The sequence below is a fragment of the Zosterops lateralis genome, assembly GCF_965231275.1.
Source record: "Zosterops lateralis genome assembly, contig: HAP1_HAP1_SCAFFOLD_59, whole genome shotgun sequence".
Classification (NCBI taxonomy): domain Eukaryota; kingdom Metazoa; phylum Chordata; class Aves; order Passeriformes; family Zosteropidae; genus Zosterops; species Zosterops lateralis.
The window spans coordinates 389,582-416,998 of record NW_028154607.1 but is presented as its reverse complement, the minus strand read 5'-3'; the positions used below and the strand labels follow the sequence as shown (position 1 = coordinate 416,998).

The window sequence follows — 27,417 nt, the reverse complement described above, 5'->3', positions numbered from 1 at the left end:
TCTTGAAGCGGGGCAGCGGTCCGGCCAGCTCGGGGACGCTTCATCTGGCCGAGGCGGCTGACCGCGTGGCGGCTGCGGGCGGCTCGTACGGGGAGCATGGCAACTGCGGGCAGACGGGGCGGCCGGGGCTCTTTTCTCCGCTCCGGCACGGGGAGCGGCTGCAGTCAGGCTGCTCTTCGGCTGGAACTCTTTGTGCTGAGCCTGGGGGGGGGAAAGCGGCCGGCTCCTTTCCGCTCCGGCGGCGGCGGCGGGGGTCGGAACCTCCCCGTGCCAGACGGCCGACTGCTCCGCGGCTGGAGCTCCACTGAGGCGGGCGGCTCCGCTGCGGCTCCCTCGCCCCATCTCTGACCCGGGGTGGGGGCGCGGCGCCTGAGAGTTCCTTGATGGGAACGGGTTCTCCGTTTTTAAGGTGGTCTGGGAGGAAAGGTGCCACGTGCCACTGAGGTGGCTTTCCACTGTTACATTGTAGGATAAACATTTTATTTTTATCAGGCACTGTTGAGGCCACACCACTGAGAGTACTGTGTTCGGTTTTGACACCCTCGATTTAAGAAGGACATTGAGTTGCTGGAGTGTGTCCAGGGAAAGGCAGTGGAGCTGGTGAAGAGTCTGGAGCACAAGTCTGAGGAGTGGCCGAGGGAGCTGGGGATGTTTAGCCTGGAGAACAGGAGGCTCAGGGGGACTTGATCACTCTGCACAAATGCCTGAAGGTGGGACTCGGCCTGTTCTCCAAGAGGAAATGGCCTCAAGCTGTACTAGGGAGGTCTGGGTTGGATATTAGGAAGAATTTCTTCACAGAAAAGGCAATTAGACATTGGAATGGGCTGCTCAGGGAGGTGGTGGAGCCACCGGGTCTGGAGGTGTTTAAGGAAAGACTGGAATCTGCACTTAGTGCTGTGGTCTAACTGCCGTGGTGGTGTTTGGTCATAAATTGTAAAGTAATCTCAGAGGTATTTTCCAGCCTAATTAATTATGTGATTCTGAGACCCGAGCCCACAGTGCCCGAGAGCTCGGAGCTCGCCGTGGAGCCGGGGCGAGGCTCAGGCACCTCCGCCGTCCCCGTTACCGCCTCCCCCGTGCCCGCCCGGCCCCGCTCCAGCCCCGCCCGCCCTCAGCCAGCGCTCCCGGCCCCGCTCGGCCCCGCCTCGGCCCCGCCCGCCCTCAGCCAGCGCTCCGGGCGCCGCCGTTCCGGCCCACCCCGCCCCAGGGCGTGCCCCGGGGGGTGGCTGCCCTTGTTCCTTCCCTGCCCTCCCCGCGGGCGGTGCGAGGCCGGCGCTGTCCCGTGCTGGAGCGGCCATGGCGACGGGCCGGGGCAGGTAACCGTGGGCTCTGCCGGCCCGGGGCCGCCCGCTCGGCCTTCTTCACCTTTAACGGGGAGGGGGGTTTAATTGTTTTCCCTCAGCTCCCATTGCTCCTCTGAAAAACTTATTTCACGTGTTGCACGGCTCTGGTTTCCAGCTCTCGAGTCTTCGTGGCGAGGGCTGTGGGCATGGTACTCTCCTCTCCTGGCCCAGTGGACGCCTTGCAGTGGAGAACGCTGGTGTTGCCAGGTGCACAGAGGCCTGGGGTTAACACTTTTTTTCCTGCCTGGGGAGCCTAAACTTCTGTGTCCTTCAACTTGGAGGAGATGCTGTAATGGGTACCCACAAAGTTAGTTTAGTGGCTGCTTTATACGTCCAGGGTAGTTTGGGTTTTGTGATAAATAGGAGGGTTTCGCTGTGGAAGGTGTGATTACCATAATTCTTACAGTACAGGGTAGGCTTTCAAAATTTTAAAGCATCAGTCTTAGAGGCAAAGTTGAGAAAACAGATTTTTCTGCTAACCCATTTCTACAGCCTTAGGTTTCATAGCAGTTTCATTCCCCCTGCTGTTTTTTGGGTGGGTTTTTTTGCCTTTTTTCAACCTGCTAATGGATTGGGGTAATATCCACCCTTTAAAAATTAAATTGAAATAGACAGCTGAAGGAAAAAAAAAAACCCACAACCAACCCATCCAAAACATCATTGTAATTTTTCTTTTTCCCTGCATACGCTTACAGAGGTGGAGGAGACACGTTTTTTCACTACTTAAAACTTTGTGTACATCATTTGAAATGTTTCTCAGAAGACAATTGTTTGCTGACCATCAAAAAACCAAGGCACATTGCAAGTATTATAGGGTATGAAAATGAAAATACTGGAAAAGTGAGCCCCACAGGTTGAAAGCTAATGAAAAAGCAATTGAAGTTGTGCCTCTTGAGTAAGATCATCTCAGTTCTAGAAGTCTCTAAAGAGGGGGTGTAACAGCTGTCATTGACTTTCATCTTAGGCTAATCTGCCCAAACTGTGTCAATGCAACCTAAAAGCATTTTGTTAATGCTAATTTAAAATCTTAGCACACGCAGTACTTGAAAAGTAATTTATGGATTCGGTTGCTGTTTGTTTCTTCACACCTTGAGAATATTTTTGTTTTGGCGAATACAAAAGTTCAGCAGATTTTTTTTAAAATTGAAGCTTACAAAAACAATAGCTATTACATTAAAGTTTTCAAGGCACCCATGGGCAAAGTGTTTCTTCCCTCAGATATTTCTCCCTGGAGTGAAGAAGGGAGAGGTTAGTGGTTAAAATGAGCAAGAAGGACAGTCTGTGCAGTTTATGCTTGTCCAAGGTAGCTTATTTTAAAATCCAGAATCCAGCTTCGTATCTGAATTATTTCTGTGCCTGGAGTTTGTGAAATTGCGTCCCTAGAGAGTATGCCCAAACTCTCTGCTTTCAGCATGGATTTAGGGCAGAATAGCCTGGGATGTGCTGCCCTGGAACATACAGAAGTGATGGCTCTGCTGCTGTTGAACACAACTTGTGTCTCTAAATCCCTTTAACAGCAGTTTGTTACTGCTTCATCATCTAAGTGTTTAGGGCCTCATCATCTAAGTGTTTTTGATAATGATACATTAGTAAAACCCTTTGTTTGATCTCCAGATTGTATTTATTACAAGACTACTTTTTTGTAGTTGTTAATGTAGTTGGTTAGCACCCAAGCTCAAATGTGCATGTCTTTTTGTTAAGCTTGTAACAATTCTTAGTAAAGTGTCTTGGATATTTTTGTTTTGTTTTACATAGCACAGTTGACAATGTAGGCCAGCGCTGTTAATTTATTTTGATTTTTTTTTTCTTTAAGCATAAATCAATCTTAAATCAAGAACTTATTAAATGTATATGATAACCATATACTTCAAAATTAGCTATTTCCCCCCCATATGGATTGGTTGCCTAGAAACCCCGAGCTGGTTTGACCAGGTGTTGGAAATCTGCTGGCAATTTAAAGCGTCAGTAATGCAGTGAATGGGGAGCTCTGCTTGTTCAGTGGCATCCGAGGGTATGAAGTGTAAGGATTTGGTTTAAGATTGAAACTCTGTCCCCATCTTTCTCTGTGGATTAATGATAGGATTTGTTTGCAATTACAGCTGACAAAGACCTTTCTATCAGAAAACTTGGAAAAATCTGTGAGCAGTTGGATTGTAAGAATTTGTGTTAGAAATATGCAAAGTTTCTTCCTTTTCTATCCCAACTGTGATGTGGAAATGTTGCCAGAGCAGGTTCTTTCACCATGGTGTGCAAGAGACCAATCCAGACATGGAGTTATTTGATGTATTTACAGTTCTGCACAGTGCTGGGTGGCATTTAGCAAAGGAAGGAATTAGTTCCTTGGCTACAAGCTACATAATTCTCTTATTAATTAATTTTCTATCTTCTGTTGGTTAACAATTCTCTTGCTTCTCATGCTGATTAGTTTGCATGCTCAGTCTTTCTCTTTTTTGAGTCAGTGGTGGCAGTCTCACATTTCTGGAAGCTGTAGCTGATTTCAGCACAATTGCTGAGTTGGCTTTAATAGTTTCTTCCTTATCTTGGGAGTTGTTCCAGGTATCCCTCTGGCCTGTAAATTCTGCATTCTTTGTGTCCACTCTCAGTGGTCATCCTTCTTCCCAAGCTTTGTTAACCTCTCACTACATCTGAAATCTTTGAAGCGTGTCAAACCATAAACCTTACTAAAGCAATTCTACCGACAAGTAATTTGTCTGTCTAACACCTAGACATCCCTTAGACCTTGTTAGCTGCTCTCTGTTTCATGGGTTAAATCTCCTTTCTTTTTGTTTATGCTTGAAAGGATACAAATTCTTTTTGAACCTCAGCAGTTTCTGAGGAAGTTTCAACGTATTGTTTTTATCTGGTATCTTTTAATCGCTTAGCAAAGTTGAGTGGCTCAAAAATGTCTCTGGAGTAATGTTGTGAAACAGAAGAATAATCAGTGAGTTTGACTTGCTGCAGGGGCCTCAGTGGAGCTTGGCTGTAGTGGCCACAGGGGTGCAGCTGTCTAAGGGTAATAAACCTCTACCAGATTCAAACTGATTTGGGGGAGCAGCAACACTATTATTGCCTTTGCCTGCTGTGAGAGATCAATCACAGGGTTGACAGCTGTGAGTTTAAATCTGAATCTTCCTGATGCCAGGTATTTTAACTTGGGTGTAATTGTTCAAATCATAATGATTGCCACGTGGTGTATTCCCTGCATCCTGCCTTGGTTGAAGTGTTGTGTCTAGGTGTGCGCAATATGCGTATTTCTTCATTTTGTGAATATGTGTTAACAGCTTTTCCTTCTTACAAGTAGGTTAAGGACCTTTGCTGCCAGGCCTGGGGAATGTTCTGAAAGTGTAAATGCTGGCATTGAAAGTCTGTATTTGACACCTCCCAGAAAACTGAAACGAAACATGAGCTTTGAGAGGTGAGTATGTCTGTGAGTAAGTCACCCTGTAAACTGCCTTTTGACTGCTTGCAGTAATTGTATTCATATCTTGGAGATTTCTATGTCAAATATTCTGAGTTGAAAAGATTTTCTTTCCTGGCCTGCTTTGGGATCCTGTGTTCACCTTCTAATGTTTTCTGGCATGGTTCTCCTTTGTGTTATTTGCTAGGTTCATAAGGATTATGTAGGTTTTCCAAGCCATGTGAAGCCTTCAGCAACTTCTTTGGAAGTCATGGGCAGTGTTGTTCCTTGAGAATAAAAATTGTTATTTTATTACTTCAATAAAAGCCAGATTGGAATTAAACTTCATGTGTTTCTCTTGGTTATTGGTTGTCATCAAGTGTATCTTAGTGTATGGAGAGGCTGAGAATGGTGGATTGGGATAAAAGGAGGGAGGAATTACTGGCTGCTGCATATTTACTGCAAGGTAAATGTTTCTCTTCCTGCTTGGCAGTGAAAGAGTAGTTTCAATATAATTATGAGTTGTTTTCTTTTTGAAAATTAGTTACATTTTTACAAAAAATATTCTAAGACTATGTTACCTGAAAAAGCAATTAGTTTTATACATTTGATCACTACTGTGTAGTGATTTCTCTGTTTTGCATTGGATGGCCAGTTCAGCACCTCTATGCTGTCTGACTGGTGTGATAGTGAGAGAAAAAAGAAAAAAAAATCAGCTTCCTTCAAAGGAGAAAGAATACAGCTGTAAAAACTGCTGTTGAAAATTCTGGATCAAGTATATTATTTTAGCTAATTTGCAGCTTTTTAAGGTATCACTTCTAAATTGTCTCTGGAATGAGTGCACTAATTGCTTTGGACTTAGAGTTTATGAGTTATTTCACATAATAACAGTGCAAGTTTTTGCATGTTATTTCTATGTCAATGTAACTAAGATTGTGAGTTTAATACAAACATTGAGGTATTGGCATTGTTGTGCTACCCTTTAAAGCTCTCTGCTTCTGAAACAGTGTCATAAATCAACAAGTGTTGCAAATAACCCCTTAGTAAAAGGACAAGAGGCACAGATGGGGTGTTGACTTTCACAGCACCTTTTATTTTCAGCAGTGATTTTGATGTGGCCATACTCAATGCTCAAAAAAATTAAGAGTATAAAATGCGTGTATTTTAAACTCTGCAGCTATGAGCTACTGCTCAAATTGTATGAGGTTCATGTCTGCTAATGCAAAAATCACTTTGGCTCAATCCCAGGGTATGTTCTGCTTGTCATGCCTAGACTGGCTCCTGCATTTCAGGCAGCCTTCCAGATGCAGAGACATTGGCATTTTCAGGATATCACTTGGCTCTTACTTTGAAGTTCACATCTTTCTGCTGACATAAATGAAAACTGCACAAGACCCCTGAGCACGTACAGTTTGGAGATGATGATGAGGTAGAGCATGATCTTGCTGTTAGACTAGGACATTTCTGTCCTGGTGCGTTCTCAGGCCAGACGCGGCAGTCAAAAGGGAGAGTGAATGTATCTGCAGTTTTGCAAATGCTGGTGATTGTGGAATAAACGTTAAAATCATGGTACAAGCAGTAAGGAACTGAAGCTAAATGAGATAGTTTCATATCAAACATAGTTAAAGTTAACAAAGTCTAATAAAACCTCAAACTTACAACTTTTTGTGTAATCGTGCTGTGCCACTGGAATAAGTTGTGATTAATTATTTTAGGCAAATGCCACATACCAAAGAGTGAAGTTACAGCCCAAACTCCACAATTTAACTCTTTAGGTGATTTTTTGTTTCATCTGTTTACAACCTGCTGCTTTCCACCTCTTCTGTTTTTGTCTGGTTTGAAATTAAAATTCTCTGCCATTGTAATTTCTGGAGTTTGCAGGCAAGTCTAACAGAATTCCTCTTTCTCTTCTTTTCTAGCATGCCATCAGAAATGCTGCTGAAGATATTTTCCTATTTAGATGCTGTGTCCCTACTGTCTCTTGGTTGTGTGAATAGACGCTTCTATGAGTTGGCCAATGACAAGTAAGGAAGAGAGAAGGTCTCAGTTTGTGCCCTAGTTGTGTTTACCTGAATTATGAGTCTTTCCAGTTCAGTTTCTCTGATGCCAGAGCACCTCTGGGCAGTTACTCTGCTGAAATTGCCCTGCACAGCGTACAGTACATGTTGCATGCAATTCTAGCTGTGCAGGGCCTGTTGTTTATTGGGGGTTATGAGGCAAAAACTAAATCCAGTGCTTTGAAATGTTGGTGTTAGCACTTTTTTAATTTTAAAATTTCTATATATTTATTTGTATTCACATGGACCTGCAGAAACTTTTCGGTTCAGGTGATCCTTAATGGTGTGTTGCCAGTAGCTTTATGGAATTGTAGCTTTGACAATTTTGAAGTCCTGCATACTTTATTCTTTCATTAGATTTTTGAAGAGGAATTGATTCAATCAAATGATCCACTAGTGGTTTTTATCTGTTGCTCTGTTTGTGAATCTTTGGTGACGTCTAAATGAGAACAAAAGAGACAAAGATAAATACCGACACGTTTTTTAATAAGGATTGCTTATACAGAGTTCATAAATTGCTCCAACCAATATCATGATAATTTTGTGAAAGGGTGAAGAGGAGAGACTTGGGTTGGTGTGTGATAACTAGGATCTGGGCATCCTTTTCTTTGTAGGATTCTACTGCATTAGTGTTGTTTGAATGAGAAAATGTCTTCCTCTATAGGAAGTTGCTGTACCAGGTATGAATCTATTTCTCCCTTATTTACTAAAAATTGTGTGGTGAATTAGTTAGTTTACCTTGGCATTAATACCTTTAGAACTGATGAGTTTAAAGGGAAGATCTGTAATCCAGATTTAGGTTTTGAGGGTAGATAAAAATTGCATAGTTGACACAAATTACCAATCTTGGTATGTGTTTTCCACTTCAGGATGGTGAAGCAGGATAAAATCACTGTGGCTGTCCAGGGGAAGATGATTCATCTGTCTCCATCTCGACAATGTCTGTTTCCATTTTCTAATCTCAATAGAGATTAGTGTGCGTGCACAAATGAGACTTTGGAAAGAGTTAGTTTCTCTTATCTAGGAGCCTGACTGGTTCAGGGGGGACCAGGTAATTTCTTCCTGATGGATTTTCCTGGACCTTCTCAAGACCCTGAATCTTGCAGTGAATGAACAGAAGTTTTAATGGGAGTCACTGCATATTTCTGTGACAAATCTGACTGTGGTTTTTAGGATATTTCTGGTGTCCTGGATGTACAGGGAGCTGTCCTTGTTGCAACAGGACCATCAGTCTTTCATTGTGCTATGTCTGTGCTGCCTAATGCAGTGATTTGTCTTTGGGCTGTTCACTTGAACAGTTCTTGGCACTGATGTCTCTCCAGTGTAACTATTGAGGACAAGGAAATGTTTATGACCCTCCCTTTCTGTACCCTCCTTGTCACAGCATGGGATATTCCAGCCTTCCTACCATGCAGTGTGGGAAGTTCATGGGTATGGTCTGCCTGTGAAGGCCTGAGGATTCTGATCACCAGCAGAACGTGCTTGTGTGAGAGGAAGTGAGAGCACAGGGCAAAGTCTTTGCCACTGTGGTCAAGTGATGACTGATGATGATGTGTCTGATTCTGGCATCTGAGTTAGCAGTAGAAGATTTGTTTGGTTTGTTGTAGTAATGTTCAGTAAGAGACCTTGAGATGAGTATTAACAATTTGAGGCAAGAAGGGCAGGGCATGTATTCTGCTGTGAAAGAGGCAAACTTGTGCTTCCCTGTTGGATGCCTTTTTGATTTATCTGCCCTGACTTCTTCAGAAGTTGAGGATGAAGGGGAAGTGATACCTTCCTAAACACTTGTGATTCCAAGTCCTCCTTCATCTTCTTCTCTGTCTCCCTGCCCTAGCTGAATTTTTGAGTTTCTTGAACTAATTTCTTTGCTTGCCCAACACTGTTTTGGGAAAGGAAGATGCAATATGTTTCTGAGAGTGAGGATGAACATGGTAGGTATTTGTCCTTAGTCTATCTTCAGTCAACTAAATTGCCTGAGCCTGCAACTTCAAAATGCAGGAAATGCCTAGTACTAAGCCCTGTCTTTTCAGCATCATACAGTAAGGTGCAGAGTATCTCTCTCCATCAAAGGATATCTTTTTTTGGGAAGGAGTTTCTAGTTATCAGGAAAGTTTTATAGGAGGTTATTTTACTGGGTGTTTTAGGCTGGTGAAGACCAATTGGATGATACACAGCTCAAATTCCCCATGTGATGTTATGTTAAGGACATCTCTCCTTTTTTCATGACTGGACAGTTCTAAACTGCTTTGGAGTTAAAAAAAGAACTTTCCCCCTCCATCAGAAATGTTTTTATACTGTCTGGTAACTTGGCTACCCTTTATGGTCTTAAAGTAGAAGGATTTTAAAACTTTGTTTCAGTTATGGGGATTGTTCTTTATGTTACCCTTCCCACTCTGCTTTTGGTGAATGGAAGGTTGAAAACTCATGTTGACTGTGAACCCACCTTTACCAGTTATGGTAACTTATTGGTCTGTGTGTTTTAGACACTTTTGTCTTAAAAAATGGCAGTGGGGAATTCTGTCTATATCTGCAGAGCAGCAGGCTGGAAGGTTTTTGCGAAATTCCTGGGTCTGCTTGCATCAATAACCAGAGCTGGCTCTCAATATGTGGGGAGTTATTCTCAGTAGCTAATGAATTGAGAATGCTTTTGATGGGTAGGAGGCAGTGTGGGATGGATCTAGTCCTTGAATACTTTAAGGAGAAGGGAAGATGCCATACCATACATGCTAGTGTAAGTTTGCCTGAGGATAAGTGAGAACTGGTAGCCTTGCTGATAAATGGTAGAAAATGTCTCAACTATTTGTTGCCCTCACTAGTAATTTTCTTCAGTGCAGTTATGTACACTGTGTGTCTAGCATTTCAAAATTAGAAAACTTATTGGCAACCTATATTCACAGATTATTGATTGAATTTTTGTAGGTTCCTGGACTCAACTCTGTGAATTGTCCTAGAGATACTGGGGTGTGCTAGAGATACTGGGGTGTGAGGGGCTGAAATGTGAACTAATAGTTTTCCTGGCATGAAAGAGATGAACCCATCGTTACAGTCACATATTTCTTTGACTTCAGAAAGTCATGTCTTCTCTGGGCTTTTCCAAAGAGAGTGCAGAAAGGATTGAAATTACATTAGTACCACCAAACAAAGGTGATTCTAATTGTCCTCCTCAGCTGAACTGAGAAACTTGAAGTCTACAGATGGTCTTTGTTGAATAGGAGATATTAAACCACTTTTTCCACTAGCTGATTTTCTATGAGGAGGACACATCATTGTTTTAGGGTGGAATTTTCAAAAATTTCTGCTTAACCTTTATCAGTTTTCACTTACTTGCTGACTGACTGTGCTGTCACAGAGCTTCATCCTGGATCCCATATTTTTGAGAAGACAGACAAGACTGGTTTTTTGCTAACACTGTGCTCAGTGGTAGCTGAGATGTGCATGTAAAAATGAAGTGACTATTCTTGAAATTTACTCCTCTTTATTCTATTTTTATTTTCAGTGGAATTTGGCTGAAACTTTATTCCAATTATTTGCAACCAAAATGGAAAATGAAGTCTAAACAAACAGAAGCTGTTTCTTTGGGCCGTGCTGCTCTACATGATAAAAAGCCTGGGTACTGGAAGAAAGAATACATCTTCGAACAAACGTGTGCCTTCAAGACTAGAGTAATGCGACTCGTTAAATTTCTAGATCCTTACACAGGTCTTCCATGTAAAAACAAAGAAGCTATGAAGTAAGCAATGCCTTGTCACAAAGATTTACTTCAGAACAATGTACAAAACATTAATGGCTTGGAGTAGTATAGAATTAGAGCTATAAAATGTATATCATAATGGAATGATACAATGATAATCTATAAATGACTGAAACTGAGTCGCAGTTAGTAGAAATGTAAAAATTCTGTTGAAAGCATAGTTTAAATTTTATCACTTTGAGAATTTGTTTTTAAACACTCCTCTCCCCTCTCAATTCCTAAATAACAGAGTCTCTGGCTTGAGTTGGATAATTGTTCTAAAGGACAAAAATGGAAAAGAACATGTAGTAGAGAATCCAAAACTATCATTTAAGGACACATCTGTTACCATACTTTGGTATGGTACAGACTGGCCATGCTTGGACATCCTGTCAACCCTAAAACTGTTTGGAGTTACACTATTGCTTCCTGACCAAAACAGACCTCCCAGCAAGAATGGGTGAGTTTTAATATAGGATTTTTGAGGATTTTTTGGGTGTAACTGATTGATAATATGTCTGTAGGACCTATCTGACATTTGTTTGATTCAGTAAGTTAACCCTTCATTTGAAAGCCTCCCCGCAGTAGTTCTTTCTATGTTCTTCTCTTTGGTAGAGCTTTTTAGAGAGGAATAGTAGAAATAGTATAATCCAGCAAGCTATGGCATTAATTCATAGGTTAATTGGCATGTGATATGCAGGCTGATAGGTCCTGACTTGGAAAGCTGAATCTAAGCCCTAGAGCATGAAAGAAAAATGTAAATCTAGAAGACTTTATTGTGAGAAATTTAGCTTGGAAGAGTTAATCAGTATTTATGTGGCTACAGTCAGGTATTCTATGTTGTTAAAATTTATTTTCTGTCTGGTAGGTGTGTATATGAATTTAGGGAACTTGATGTTTAACTATGTGTGCAGTCTTCAGTACATGCATATGAAGTCACACAGTCCACAGCATGTCCCTTGTTTTTTAATTTACATGTGTACAGTGGTTTTTGTCATTATATTCTAAAAAATAAATGAAAAGTGTTTATTTGAGGTATTTGGTTGCTGTCAAGGAGTTTTGCCCACATCTGAGCCTGTGTGTATAGTAGGTACAGAGTCAGCTGCCTGCTTCTTACACAAAGCCCCTGGCCATAGAGCTCTGAAAAGAGGGAATTGGTCACCTACAAAACATCTGGTTCTTCAACCATGAGCAGAGTATATACTTATAAAACAAATAAATCAAGAGAAGCCTTTTGTATAAAGTTAACTGAACAAGTCTTGCAGTCAAATTATGTGGGAAATGTAGTTGTTTTACCGAGATGATGATTCATATGTAGAAAATAAAAAAGCTTGCAGGCAGTTGATGTGTTTATTTCACAGAGTTACAAGTTTTAGAAATTGTGACTAGAGATGAAGTCAGTGGTTTCACCAATTTCAGTATGTCATTGTTTAGACTATAAGGCAGTAGTGCAGGGACAGGCCTGATTGACTTAAAGATGGAAAAGGTTGATGTTGATCAAGAAGAAATGTTTTACTGTAAGGGTGGTGTGACACTGGAATGGGTTGTCCAGGGAGGTTGTGGATGCCCCATCCCAGACAGTGTTCAGTGTTTGATTGTAGGTGGTATTACAGTGATACTATGTGGAAGTCTAGGAACTGTTTTGAATATAGTAAGAGCCTGAGTCTGAAAAGGATTTGAGGAAGACTTCTTCATTCTGAGTAGGTAATGCAAACTCTTACTTACTGCCCTTTTTAAAAATGCATCATTAGTTAATAAGAGTGTTCATGAACTTATATTTAAGATTTTTTTGGAGCTAATGGCTTTAATTATAGGTAAAATATAGAAAAAAAATCTAAAAAAGGAACGCTTCCTGTAGCACATACTTTTAATTTATTATATGTACAGTTTGATACTTTCCTTTGAATTTTGCTTCTCAGTGATTTCATCTAGTATCAATAGAGTATGAAAAACAAGTTATAAAGTAATTCTGTATCTTGAAAAATTGGGCAAGTACGTAAGTTCTTTTTTTAAGCATGTTTTAGAAGATCATAGTGTTTTTTATTTCTTTTCTTGTTAGGGGTTGAGATCCTGCTAGTACACTGTGGTTGTTCAAATGTATGGTTTATGATTCTGCATGGCAAATGCTTTCAAAACCATTTTCATCATGTGCTGCTGGTCAGACTTTACAGTTAAAAATGAAATTAAACTGAACTTTTACATGAATAAGGAGACACAGCCTTTTTACTTCATTCTGTATGTTCTTTTCAAAGACCTCGTCGATTTTCCTTGATTGCTGAATACCCTCTTGGCAACCTGACTGAAAGTAGTGTCGCAGTTGGTGCTGATGAGCTTGTCCAGCTCTTCAGTCTGAGTCCAGGACTCTTAGTAGGAATTTGGAAGGTAAGATAACATTTTGTTTCTGTATTTTATTATGATTTGAATGAAAAAAAAAAAAAAATTGGCTTGTAGTTTGGGTTTGAGGAGGGCTTTTTTTTTTTTAATCTTCCTTTTTTTTCCCCTTTGGATTTTGAAAGATCTTGTCTAAACTAGTAACCACAAAACACATGTAGGGACAGTAAGTGGAAGATTTATTGTATCCTGAAGAGCTGTCACAGGAGTATATATACTTTTTTTAAAAATCCACTTCTAATTAAGAGATCAGTTATCTATCATTCCATATTAGATGCTGTGTTCAATTTTATTTATTTTACAGTCTTCACATGCCCAAGTTTGATATGCTAGAATAATTTTAAATGGAATGGTTTGAGAAAAGAAGTGCTTCTTCCTCTGATTCGTGCCATTACCTGCCCATGCCACTCAAAGTGATGAGTTCCCACATAGCAACTTAATTTTAATCTACATCACCAGGTAGCTGTATCCTGCTCCAGCAGCAGGAATGCTGTAAATGGTGCCCTTTTGGAGGTATTAAATTCTTGGTATTAAGAGTCTAGGTTAAGCAGTTAGCCTCTGTAGGGTAAGTGTAGACGTGAATGTCTTTAGAGGGCAGTGCCGAACATCTGAAGTCGACTTCAGAAGGAATCTGCATCTTTGCATGGGATGCACTGGCACCTCTGTGTCTGCCTGTGGCTATGTAGCTCTGGGTGCTATGGAGGCCTGTTTCAGGTGTTCTGCTCTTGGTCTGAATTGAGAGGTGGTAGCCCTTTTTTCCTCCCCTCAGCCATGCTCTTGATGTAGACTTAGGTTATTTGGAACTTTCCTAAGGGAGGCTGTGAGCAGTTCCTCAAAGTTGTGTCTAATCTCCAGCTGCAAACATGCTGCCTCAAATGTACACAATCGCCAGAGGCAATGTTTAAAAGTGCAGAAGGACTATTTCTTTCACTCCTACTTAAAGGTAAGAGTGAAAATCCATTTCCTGGAAAACTTGAAAACCTGACTGGCATAAACCCATTATTGGTTGTTTCAGTCTGTGAAAATCTCTGCTAAGTGAACAGCCATTTCTCTCTTATCTTCAGACGTTTTGTAGATGGGTGCCCCTGTATTGTTGGCTCTCTGGTCTTGCTCATGCATTGGCCCCATCCATGCTCAGAAAGAGAGATCTTTCAGCACCTGGAAATGGTTCAGTCATAACCAAGTTTCACATCATTGTTAAGAATCGAGTGCCTCACTCCAGTATATTTTCCCTGCTTGCTTTTCTGAACAGCAGTTCTTATTCTCTGTGTAGGCAGAGTAATATGAGGTAGTTAAGTGTCAGTGGGTGTAATAATTGTAAATGCCACACGTCTTGTTTTTTGCACATATCTGCATAACAGAAACCAAGGGCAGGTTACGTGGGCCTTCTGGTATTTGGACAGAGAAAGACTGAGAAATTATGAGATTGATAGATCTCCCTAGTTAAATCTTTTATAGCTGTAATTTTGCACTTTGAAAATACAGGAGCAGTTAAAAAGCCAAAAGTCTGAATAGAGGATGTCATTTTCTGGTAACCCAGAGAGATGAAAACAGTAGTTGCCCACATTTCAGGAGAGTAATAGACTTCTGGCAGGGAATTATTTTCCTATTGACTTCTGTGTTTGGAAATGCAGGATTTAAAAAAATGCATTTAAAGAGAAAAAAAACTTGATATCCTAGTATTGTGTTCTTGAAGTAAATATATACCTCTGTCTCTAGTTTTCGCATTGATGTTTTCTCTGTATAGACATCTGTAGAAGGTTATGTTTTTAATGTTTTCCTAGGACTAAATAGTCTGGTGAAGACATGTTTTTTACTTTGAAATTCACAGTTTCTATTGAATAATTCTGTATTCCTCACTGATGTTAGCCCTCTTTGGAAATAGTTCTTTACATGGGAAAATAATCTTGATGTTTCAGCAGTTGGGAGTAAGTGCAGTTTGATTTTGTTTAGGTATCTTTTTAAAAGTGGTTATTAGAAGCTAGGGGCAATTCTTGGAGCTCTCATAATTTTTGCCTAGACATAGGTAGTTTCCCTCTCTTTCCCTGTAATACAGAAATTCTGTAATCTTTTATGTATATTCTGTACTCTTGTGAAAAAACAGTAAAGGTTTTAGGAGTCCAAGTATTAAAGCAAGCCATTACTAACAGTATTACAGTAACTGGCAGAGTAATAAGCGGCAGCATTTATCTATGAATTTTAATGCTCAGAAAGACCTTGTGAAAAAAAGAATTTCCAGATAAAAATACATATACTTTAATTAACTTTTCAGGAGAAAAATGAAATTGCTTTTGTTATGGCGAATCTTCATTATAATCAACTTCTTGAGAGAAGCATTTTGGGTTCTGCTACTGTGTAAGTTTGGTTTTCCTTTGTGGGAAGTAAAGATAACCTTTTGAATAAAGCTTTGAGTTTTACAATTAAAATTGCCTGCTGGTAAGATGCTTATGTTTAGGCAGTAATTAACTATTCTTGTGTAATATAAACAACAGTTACAGTAAATACAAAAATGTAGAAGCATTTTCATACTAAAATATTGCCATCGTTATGCTATTGTGGAGATAATTTAGTTAAAAAAGTGTACTAGTACTGGCTGTATTGAGAAAGTTAGAAATACACTGCCCATACTTTCTCCCTTTTCATAAGCAGTCTTTTTATTTCCTCTTCCTATCTGAAACAGTGATAGAAAAGAGGGAGACATTTCAGGAAGTAGAGAAGTAATCTTTGGCTGTGTAAGAGGGGAGAAAAATTCTGGTAAACTGGTGAGGTGCTTGCAATTATCTTTTAGTCCTATTCAGAGAGTAGCAGGGTTTCCTATTAAGTGTTTGTATATGTGTATATTGCAGTGTATAATGTAATACCTGTTTATACATTATAAACTGTTTAAAAATACAATTTTTTTTTTTTTTTAGCTTTAGAACAGTATTTGGGGAATTTATTTGCCACTCCGCTTTCTAGTCAGATACTTTTGTATCTACCAGTAGTCTTAAATGCCCACTATAACTCAGTGTGGCTCTTCTCTCACAGAATGTAAGATTTAACACCTTCTCTCTTAGTACCAGATTGGATCCTGTGTAGAAGTTGCTCAGTTGCCTCTGGCATGTGGTCACTTCAGGTCATTTATGTGCAGTAGTTATTTAGTTAGGCACAGGCAAAATAATTTCAATATTTGCTATTTCAGAGAAGTCTCTAGAGCTAGTGGGCTTTTAGATTTGTAGTTAAGCTGATGCTTTTTTCTTTGTTGAAGACAAATCCGTGTTTTGAAGTTTAACAGATGTACCTTTTAAAGTTGACTGCCATATTTTCTCCCTTTGGCTGGGTTGAACAGCTGATCAGCAGTTTTAGACACTGTATTAGTTTAAAAGAAGTGTGATGAACTAGAGATGTTTGATTTCAAAACTGTCTTAAGATGACAGTCTCAGTGTAGGGCTGTATGTTACATCTCTATTAAGTCATGTTCCCCCTTGCTAAATTCTATTATTTTTCTTTTTTTCAAGTCAATATACTCCTCCACCTAATCAACCTTTACTGGATGATATTGACTCAGAGTATGGACTGCATGAGTACAACCTGCATCTTGACCTTCATGGCAGAACCTGCATGTACCTGTGTGGATCATTCAAGTGCCTCTTCTGCAGAAAACGTAAAGTTGACAGAACAATAATGTTTGTTTTAGAAATGATCCCTGTCTTTCCTTCTTGTATCCAGTTTCTCTCTTTTAAGGGGTGAAACTGAAATGGAATTTTAAGAGTAAGATGTCTGTTAGTTGTGTGGTTTCTTTATATCTGCATGGTGCTTTGTGTGGCATCCTAAGGCTGCTCTGTAAGAAGTCTGCCCATTGTTACATTTTTATAGTGTCAGGCCTGGGACTGAATTCTTCAGATTGTCAGGGTCTTTTCTTTTAGTTCTCTGCTGCATTAATAATGCGGTGGCATAGCTCTTGGTGCAGGCTGATGTTTCTTTCAGTTGTATTTTATAAAGGAGAGACAGTTTGTCCTCGTACAATTTGGAAGCTTATTTCTGTAGAATTCGCCTTGAGTATACTTTGGATGCACAGACAGATTGAAAATATAGATAAATTTGTAGAAGTTACTGTGAACTTTAAGATCTATAGTTTTTTTTTTGGTGAGCTTGAGGTTGCCTGTTCTGGCATCTCGTCATTGTGTGGTAAACAATTTCAGTCATTTTTTTTAACTGCTGCTTCATTCTGTTTTCAGCACTTCTTTCCATGAGACGTGATTGACCATCCCTGTTATTCTCATACAGCCCAAATTCATAATTGTACTGAGGTTTTGAAAAATACATGTGTGATCTCTCTTTTGACATAACTTCAGCATAAATTCCTACAGCTACATAGCTGTCTTTCTGTAAGCAGAGACAGATTAAAATATTAAAATTAGACATTGTCATGAATTTAATTTAGAATTAAGTACTGTAAATTAATTATTGCTCCCAAATAATTTTTTTTTGTATCGGCAGTAATTTTTTTTATCCACACTCCTGAGCAGTGCGGATTGCAGAACATGTTGTTTTTCGGTCAGTAGAGGGCACTGTTGTCAGACGTGAGCGCTTTTACCGGGCTACAGAATTTCCCCGTGATTTGGTTTGGTTTTTCTCGTTGGTGTTTGGTGATTCCAAGAGCTGTCATTTAGATGGCAGCCTTGTGCAGTGTGGAGTGTAGTAGTCCTTGAACCTGAAATATACCTGAAATACATTTTTCAGATTCCAGAAAAGTTGCAAGCTTAAACTAAATGAATAATTCTACGGCTAAAACTTCAGTGAAAGTCTACGCATGTAGCAAGAAATCTTACCTGAAGTGTTGTGTAGTACAAGAATCCTCTTTATATTATCAGAAAAAACCCCAAAACGTCTCAAAATTGGCAAGAGGATTGAGTTTTTGGAATTGTGTTGGTTGTTCTGGTTTAGCTGAATGTCATATTTTGTTTTCTAAAATGAAAATGTTATGCTCCTAGCAATACAGTTGCACAAGAAAAAGTATTATGTGGCATACTTCCTTTCTTGATACCACTTTCTTGCTGCTTAGAAGCTACTTCCACAAAAGATTAAGCTGATAAGCTGATCTTTATGCAAATTTTAGGAAATGTCCCTGAGCTACAGTTGTGATGCCATCTCACTTTGCAAGTTACAGAATCTGTTTTATGCTCACGAGTGTTTTCTGAATTACTGGTTTTGTGACCTTCAGCAGTGTGACAGCCACCAGATTCTGGTCTCACAGGACATCAGGCAGCTGAAGCCATGGTTCTGCAGACAATAAGCTCATTTGTCAACTTGTCCCTTCCATGTGCTCACACAATAATTCCTTGTGGAAAATGCTTGACTTCCTCCTGAAATGGTGTAGTGATGCAGCATATGGTTGTCTGCTCTCACATTTTTCATTCTAAGTTGTTGTTCATTTTTCTCATTTTGGTGAACATGGTGTTGCTGAATGTGGTGGCCAGGTTTGTCCAGACTGGTTGTGTTTGCTGGTTTGTGTTTTGGTTTTAGGCTCCCTTCTAATAATATTCTTTGTCCCTTCCTCTGGGAGGACTCTGAAGCATGGAAGTCTGCAATGTTCTTGTCTTGCTATTTTTGAAAATTCTCTACTGAGTCCAGTTTTATTTTAAATTATAGACATGCCCATGGCAATTTCTACAACTTGAGGCACAGATCAGTTGTCAGCTATTATACTGTTCTTTTACTTATTTATTGGTTTTCGTTAGGGAGCTCTAGGCCTTCCTAGGTTACCAGAGAATGCCCATTTGTATTTTGCAGAATAACTGATTTATTTGTTCAATATTAATATTTATCTGCTTTTTGTTAGTGTCTATTAGTATTGAGCTTCATTTTGCTACTCTGTTTGCAATTCTTTTTGCAGAATTCTTAATATTAAATTTAAAAAGTTATGTCACACTTCATTGAACCAAGTAGATGGAGTGTATATGGCTTCAGATTTTTTTTCTGTTATTAATACTTACATTACAGTAATTAGCTGGTTTGCCACTGTTTGGGCTGGGGTTTAGCATTTTGTTTTATTCTCCTTTTCATGTAAACAGAATTGGCAATATGGTCTCACTGGCAGATAGTGTAGGGTGAATATGCTAAATACTTTGTAACTGAATTGAAAATATTTAGAAAACTTTCCTTGTTTTCAGGAAGGTATGACAGGCTTTTCTCCCAGAAGACTCCCAGAAGCTATGAATCCAGCTTCTTAATAAATACTTTTGAAGTGTATTTTTACCCAGGTTTTCAACTTTTTAAGCACAGCTTTGTACCCACATGGTAGTTTAAGCTTTGACTTTTCAATGTCATTTCTTGTTGATGTAAACTGATGTGATGTGCTTGCAAAATGTGAGAGTTGATTTTTGTGTATTTAGAGAGCTTTTAAGATTTGTTTGTAAAATTTCATATCAGGCTTTTGAAATGTTTTGCTTGACCTTGAAGATTGATTTGCAAGTTTAAATAACCGTTTCAGTGTCTTAAGGCTGGTTGTTGGCACCAGAATTAGTGTTAAGCACAGCTTTTCCTCTGAAAATACCAATCAAATGACAATTTGCAACAAAGGCTTGGTTAGCAAAACAAACTTCCTTGGCTTTTAGCTAAAATAAGTACTCCGGAACTATTGGTCTATTTGTTTCTTTCCCCTGAAGTTTGTCTACATGATATATGTTCTTTATTACCTTTACTTGGAAATATTTGTTCCCTATAACTTACTCTGCTGCTTTGCTGCTATGCGTGTCTTGCATAAACCAAGGACTAGAGATGTTATAAGGGGACAATGAAACAAAGTCTGGATCAGGCTGAAGAAAGCCCTGTCCAATTTGCTTTCTCTGTGTTTCTCTTCATATGTTTAACATAGCTTGTTCTGTCCTTTAATTTCATTTTCTTATGTGACTGGGGTGAGGAAGGGAAGACTTCAGTACTTAGCCTGCAGTTCCTTGCTTGTTTCTAGGCAGACTTTTCCCTCCTCTGGAATATAAAGACTGCAATGGAGCTTTTATATTAAAAAAACCCATATATAAAGACTGGATTAACCAGCCCATGAATAATTAGCCTTCAGATTCTTGATCTGTTGCCTATTTCCATTCTGGCTAAAGTTAAGAAGTAACTATAATACACCTTAGCCAGCTGATCTATCTAGCAGTGGTGTATTAATGTCATGCAGTGGCAGTGATGTCCTGGGCTTCATTAATTTATTAGCAGAATGCTTTTTTCAATCCATTTTTAATCCATTCAAACTTCATTTGATTTGAATGAGTAAGAGAAATGGCCACTTCCATTCAGACTGGAATTGTGGATAACCAAATAGTCATCTTAGAAAAAAATGCTTGTTGACTGATGTTTTCAAATCTTGTTCAAAAACTCAACTTTAAATGTGGTCTTTCAGTGGTTAGTTAGTAAACTAAGTAAAATATTTTTACCTTGAATGACATTTTGTCATTGAATTTGATTTACTGAGGTTTTGGAACTGAACCATTTGGACAGGTATCAAGTTAATGCCCTTTTTCTACTTTGAGCTGGGTCCTGGAAACGAATTCTGCTTACATTTTTCTCACTGATTTCTTTTGCACTTCACTGCAAAGACAGTGGGTATCATGGTCCGGACGATTGCATTTTCCTTCAACCATACAAAGTATTTCCTACAAAATATTTCCTGGGCATGGTCACGTTGGTTACTGTATTCACACTCCTATTCCAGACAGTGTCTGTATTGAAAAACCTGCAGCTGCTGTTCTCTGTCATGTGCTGGGCTGCTTCCTCCCCAGAGTAAGTATTCTCTGGACTCCCCACTGGTGAGTGATGCCTTTCCAGCATTGGTTTGTGCCTTGGCTCTACAGCACCAGTTCAGAGAAGTTTTTGGCCTCTGTGTTGAAGTGTGGGCTTTCTTTCTCCTTCACTGCCTCTAACGATCTGCTTCAAGCAGCCACCAAGCAGAGGTTTTGCTGGCACTGCCTGCTGGATGCAGCCATTTAACTCACAGCCAGCCTTTCTGATGTTGCTTCTTCTGTCTGTGGCCTCATGCTGCTACTTCAGCTTGATCGAAGGAGAATCACAGGCAAAACACTTCCTTTTTCACTCTGTCACTTCCATCTTAAACCTCTGCAAGCCCCTTAGCTTGTTACCTTACCATCCAGGACCTGCTACTGGATCCTGACAGGCATTATATTCCTGGGAATTCCTTCTCGCCCTTCTCATTTGTCTCCTGCAAGTCCTAGATATTTTCTTTTTTGCACTGAGGTCTCTAGTGCTTTTGTTTTGCTCTTTTGAGAGAGAATCTCTTGTTCAAGGAAACTTGTCTAAGGGATGTCCTACCAAGAAATCTGCTTGTGTCATGTGATGCTTTTATTTTCACTTTTCTTTGTAGTCAGATTGTGTTCATTATAATGTTCCCAAACTTACAATTAGAATGTTGGAGTCCCTGGTTCCTCCTCTGATAGCAAAGGAAAAAAAAAAAAAAAAAAGTCAATCTCTTCTGAGAGAAGAGATACCAAAGAAATATGGATATACGTAGTAATAAAAAAATCACAAATCATAGTAGTTCTGCCAAAAAAACCCCAAGAACCAGGAGTTTTGGAAAGCTACTTTAAAAAAAATTAAATTCATAATTTAAAAACTTGATTCAAATCAAATCATAATGCATGTCAATTTAAATGATGCAATATCCTTTCTAAGGAGAAATTGTTACCTGTATACCCTTTTTATTGGGTTGAGTTTCCAGTTAGAGATGGAAGTGTTGAATATGAAATTTACTCCTTGCATCCTTGTGTAAGTTCTTTAGGTGCCATTCCTATTTTTATGCTAAAAAATACAAAAGAGTTTTTAGCTGCTATTTCTGCTGTGGATCACAGAATCAAACTTCGAACTGCAACTTAATTCCTCTATGAAGTGCTTGATATTTAGCTGTTGGTGTATGGCAGGGTTTCTTATTGGTGAGTGAGATGAAAAAGACATGAAAAGGAGAACATTTACAGCGTACTTGGACTGAATTTGATTTATACTGCTGTAATGTTGTATATTGTTTATATTTTCAGGTGACATTGAAAATGGATACCTGAGGCTCAGAGTTGTAAACTTGAAGGATAATAGGAAGCACTTTCCTATTACTGGGACACTTGGCATATGCTGGGAAACAGATGTGTTTAAAGGCAATGTAAAGGTCAGAAATATTTTTTTGTTTGTGGAAATGCTTATCTCAAAACAGAATTATGTTTGTGCATCTTAAATATGCTAATTTTAAAACAATTTTTTGATATGTAGAAGGTGTCTGTTACTAGACAAGGACCTGTGTTCCAATATTTTAAAAAATAAGTGAATTTTGAGGAAAAACATTTTCTGCTTTCTCTCATAGTGTGTGGATTGCATGCTAGACTCATTCATGTAATGTGTGTTATCACTCCAGTGCTTTCCACTCAGCAAAGATGCTGTGGCTGACCAGCCTTGCTTGTAAATGCTGGACAAAAAAAAAAAAAAAAAAAAAAAAAAAAAGAAAAAATACTGCAGATGTACTTTTTGTGAGGGCTTTTTTTGGGTTTGATGTGAGGGTGGGTTGGTTTTTTTTGTTTTGTTTTGTGGTTTTTTGTTTGTTTTGGGTTGGTTGGTTGGTTGGGGTTTGTTTGTGAGCAATAAGCCTTGAACCTCTGGGGAAATACTCTGCAGTTCTGTGGTGTGTATGCAGTGAAAGTTAGGAACTGCTGGGGAATGTTAAAATGCCAGTGGCCACAGGGAGAAACTACAGACCACATCCACACAGTCAGCACCTAGCTCCAGTCAGGTACATCAGTCAGCTGGATTAACTTTTTATTTTTTTAGAGGAATGCTCACACATTCTGTTGGATAAAATTCCTGAAAGAGTTACTTCAAACAAAGCTTCAGATTATTTCTGTACCTTTTGCAATAGTGGTGAAGGCACATATTTTTAAATGTACTTTATCGGCGTGAATGTTTCAGAAGTTGTAAAAATTCTGATGAATGTAGTTTAAGCACTACTGAAAAATCACTTAGTTCAACACTTGATTTCAAATTTGGCACGTCTTTTGAAAAGACCCTCAAAATTAATAAAACTGCTGTTTCTGCCAATCATGTATAGATGTGGAATGAAATATTGTTTGATAAGGTGAGACTTTTTTACTGAGGCATGTGTTGACAAAACAAGGGACAATATTTTTAAACTGAAAGAGGGTAGATTTAAATTGGACATTGACAAAAAAAGGCAAAAAAATTCTTTCGCCCATGATGAGCATGGTGAGGCAGGGGAGTTGGAATTAGATGACTTATGTAAGTCCCTTCTAACCCAAATCATTCTGTGATTTTAACCCGAGTCTAATCTGTGATTCAGCTGCTTGGCAGGATTTTTTTTTTCCATGAAAATACTCCTGAGTAGTATATAAGAATTTAGGAAGTTATCTGACAGAGGAAACAGCTGTGGCTGTAGTCTTTAGTTTTTCAGTTTTAGTCTCCCTCCTATGTGCATACGGCATAAATTATATTGAGTGTTTGTTTCTACGACAAAATAAAGAATACAATTTTTTTAAATGCCTCATTTTGGGGTGACAGATAGAATTTGTCAGCATATAGCCATGGGTTGAATTCACTGTGGTCTTTACCATAAGTGTCTAAAATTCTTAAAATGTGTGGAGGCCGAATAACATCAGCCACAGAAGTAGGACATTCCAGTACTTGGAATTTATTTGAATTTTGTTTAATACTCTTAAGGAAAACCAAAAAACCCAAAAGCTTTCTTGGCACTTCTGGGTTTTTTAGTAAAAAATTTAATTGCTGAAGTACAGATAGTTGGAAATTGTCATGGCTTAGGAATGGTATTCTCCAATTTAATGTTCTCACTGTAACCACTCCAAATCACACTCTCTACTGGCTCTCTCCCCTTCCTCTGCCCTGTGCTGAGCTGGAGGGGAGAACTGGAGGCACAAAGGTAAAGGTCAAGGTTGAGATAAGAGCAGTTTACTGGAAACAGCAATGGGAGAAGAAAATGGAGAGTAGCAGCAACAAAATTAATAATAAGAAGGTACAAGAGAGGCGAGTGATTAACATGCAAACATGCATGTGAAGGGAGGAACTCAACCTGACCATGCCACAATAGTCTGACTGAGAAGACAACCTTTTCCTTGCTCCTGGAAATGAGATGAGGTGGTATAGAACAATGTCACTGTGTTAGCCACGCTACCTCCTGGCTGCTGCAAAAATTAACCTGATCCTGACTAGAACCAGGAAGGAAATGCATGGAAACCTCACCATCCCACCACCCAACACCATCCCACTTTACATTTTGTAATTGGCCTTATATATGCAAGTTGTCAAACCAGAAAATTGTAATTCTTTCTGGTTTCCAGTGATTCTGTAGCTCATATAAGTTTATGATACCATCATTATCAGGTTTGGTTTGAATTTTGTATTTTCAGCATAGTCTGCATTAAAAGGCTTAGGGAAACTGTGTGTATCATACTGCCTCATGTTTGTGCCATCTGCCCTTATGTTGTTTGATTGAAGTAAAGTAATAGTGAAAGCAATGTTAGAGCAACAGAAACACAACTATGTAGTACAGAGAAATAAAGCATTCCAAATGAATTTTTTTGGCATGGAATGTGTTGGTTTTGGTTTATTTCTGCTTTTGGACCACAGATACAACATAATTAAGATAATTTGATTCATTTAGTGATTCAGAACTCAAGAGAATAAGGAACAGCTGATACTAACCATGACAGACAACTCCTGTGCTTCTAAGGGATATGGGAAACTATCAGTTTGCAAAGACAAAAGAATTGGCATTAACATTTTTAAATTATCTAGTTGTGTAATCTTGTAAAGAAATATTTTCAAGAATTTGTAAGAGGAGGAATTACATCAGGATTATTACTATTACCTTTTTGGGAACTGAAGCTGTGAGCCTTTCAAAAAGTACTGTATACAGCTGGCTTGGAAGGGTAATTTTGCGTGCTCTGCCTTGAGTGGTCCCTGAGTATCTTTGCAAACATTGCTACATTCACACAAGTTTAGCAACTGACATTAAGCTTAGGTTGCTTACTCATATTGAAGGGACTATAATCATTTGAATGGTAAAGTAACTAATAATTGAGAAAAACAGATGTTAAGGGCTGAAAAATGTTCAAGAAATAATGTCTGATTTGGTTTGGCAGTGGTACCTTCTGTACTGCAGTGTTTCATGTCTGTGGGTTGCAATTTTGATTTCTGTAGAAAACCTCTAAGTAAGTATTTCTTGCAATAGGTCAGTGAACCATTATCAATTTTATTTTGAGGTTTTAACCTTTGTACAAAACCCTCTGAACCCTTTATATTTCTTCTAACATCAGGGACAGATCTACTTACTGGGCCATGGGGAAATAATCTCTTCTGCTTGTGTTTGTAGGACTGCTTTGTGATGGATCTGACTCTCTTGGATGAAACTGGAAAGCCCTTCTGGTGTTTTAGTGCTCCAGTCCACATGGGATTGTCTACCAAGTCATCTGGCCTTTATGACTACATGGGTCATATTTATACTGCAGACTATGCAGATTCAGAGGGTAAAGTCTGTGTTGAGTTTGTGTGGTTGGAAGAAACCAAGGAATATATTGTGGTCACTTTGGTGCTTTATGTAAGCACCAAAAAGGTAAATAGCTGGTATGGAACAAATTACTGACTTAATTAGGTCACTAATTTCCTTGCTTTAAAAACCAAACAAACAACCCTCCCACAATAAAAAAAAACACAAACTGATATTTAAGATTGACACCAACGAGCAAGACTGCAAATTTTCCAGTAATAAGCGCAATTGCCTAAATTTTTTTAATAGGCAACTGAGGGATCAAAGAGACATATTGATTTATGTGAGAGGCTTTCTTCTCTGTTGAACATTAGTATGTTTCTCGCTGGCTATATTTAAATTATTTTTAGGAAGATTTTTCTTTATAGACACATGTTACTGTCATTAAGGAATTGCTTCTTTTGAGAGCCATACGGTGGAGATGCCTTACCTTACATAAGCTGCACTGGTTTTGAGAACGTTGACTTTTAATGCTTAGTAATAAAACAGCATGTGTGCTGTTTGCTCCAGGTTTGTTGGAGTATTACTGGTAAATTACAGGCTTTGTTAAATGCTTTTTCCAGAAAAACGTCACTTAAATATATTTTAGTAAAAGATTGAAAGGGTAGATGGGAAGTCAGGTTTGAAAAATATGTCAGTCAAGGCATTTGTTAAGGAAGTAATGTGTAAAACCTATTTATGACGTTTCTTTAAATTCCTGTTTGTTCTGTTTTCCCATGTTCTAACCTTGTCTGATTTGAGCCTAGATACTTGCCTCACATATTGGCCTATGAGTAAGTGTCCCAATTATAAGCTAACCTCAGCTGGTGTCTGTTCATACTGAATTTATGTAACATCCAGTTGTTTTGGAAACAATGTATATCTGATAGTTTATCTAACAATATGAATACAATTGAAAATTGAATATATGTGCCTGGTCTTTCCAGTTCCTTGGAGTAAGTTTAGGATCAAATTTTCTACTTCCTGTATTTAAAAAACAAAAAAAAAAAAAAAAAAACACACAAAAAAAAAAAAAAAAAAAAAAAAAAAAAACAAAAAAAACCAAACAAACAAACAAACAAACAAAAAAAAAAAAAAAAAAAAAACACCAAAAAAAACCCGCCAAAACAAAAAAAAAAATTACACGATACTGAGAGTCCAATGTCATTACCTGTCAGGGACAATTACATAGCTGACTGCTCTGACTTTATTATGGTAATGATTTCCTTAAAAATAAATACTCTTTATTTGTTTACATACGTTAATTGGTTTGTACAATGTTTATATGTAAGCATGTCTTCCATGCTACAGAGGTAGATAGATGTTACAGCCACAGAGTTGTATGTTAATTTGACTTTCAAAGGCAATAAGCTGAGGCTGTTACCGTTCTAGTTCACCTTGTTAACTTTACCCAAAGAGACAGTGGAAATGTTTCTACCTTTGGTCGTTAGCCAGAACAAGAATGATCAGCTGCATTTTGTCGTCTTTCTTACTGGATGCTTCTCGGGGTTTCAATCCGGTTGTTTCCTCACCCGAGATTCCAAGGCTGGCTGGTGGTTCGTGTGGGCACGAAGGGAGTGATTTTCCCTCTTGACCTCTGAAGGATTTAGGGTCTGCTGTCTGACTCTGTGTCTCTGTGTTCTGTGCTGAGCTCGGTGCTCGGTGTTCGGCGCGAGAATGATGAGGAGTCTCAAGGTCTTGCTTTTCTGGTTTCTCGCGTTGTTTATTAGTTCTTATCTTACAATTCTCTGTGTCCGGCCATGGTGTTCACAGCAGCTCGGACACAAGGCGACTCCCCTGTGTCCGGCCATGGTGTTCTCAGCAGCTCGGACACGAGGTGACTCCCCCCTGTGATGGGAGGTCGCTACCTCTTATACAGATAACTACGTACCCATTGTTTACAATTCTATGCCAATGTCTATCACCTATACTAACACGGTCATTTCTACTTTGATCCAATCCACTGA

At 39.0% G+C, this 27,417-nt stretch overlaps 1 protein-coding gene across 1 annotated transcript; it reads left to right on the top strand.

The window, feature by feature from the left end:
- Positions 1-1,296: 1,296 nt before the first annotated feature.
- Positions 1,297-25,567, top strand: LOC310923476 (F-box only protein 15-like; the record flags this gene model as incomplete). The annotated part of the gene is made up of 10 exons (XM_083885465.1): positions 1,297-1,316; positions 4,645-4,758; positions 6,660-6,764; positions 10,294-10,527; positions 10,778-10,987; positions 12,780-12,909; positions 15,191-15,273; positions 16,416-16,561; positions 21,948-22,072; positions 25,298-25,567. The coding sequence occupies 10 exons, from the start codon at positions 1,297-1,299 to the stop codon at positions 25,565-25,567; spliced, it is 1,437 nt and encodes a 478-aa protein (XP_083741591.1).
- Positions 25,568-27,417: the final 1,850 nt, after the last annotated feature.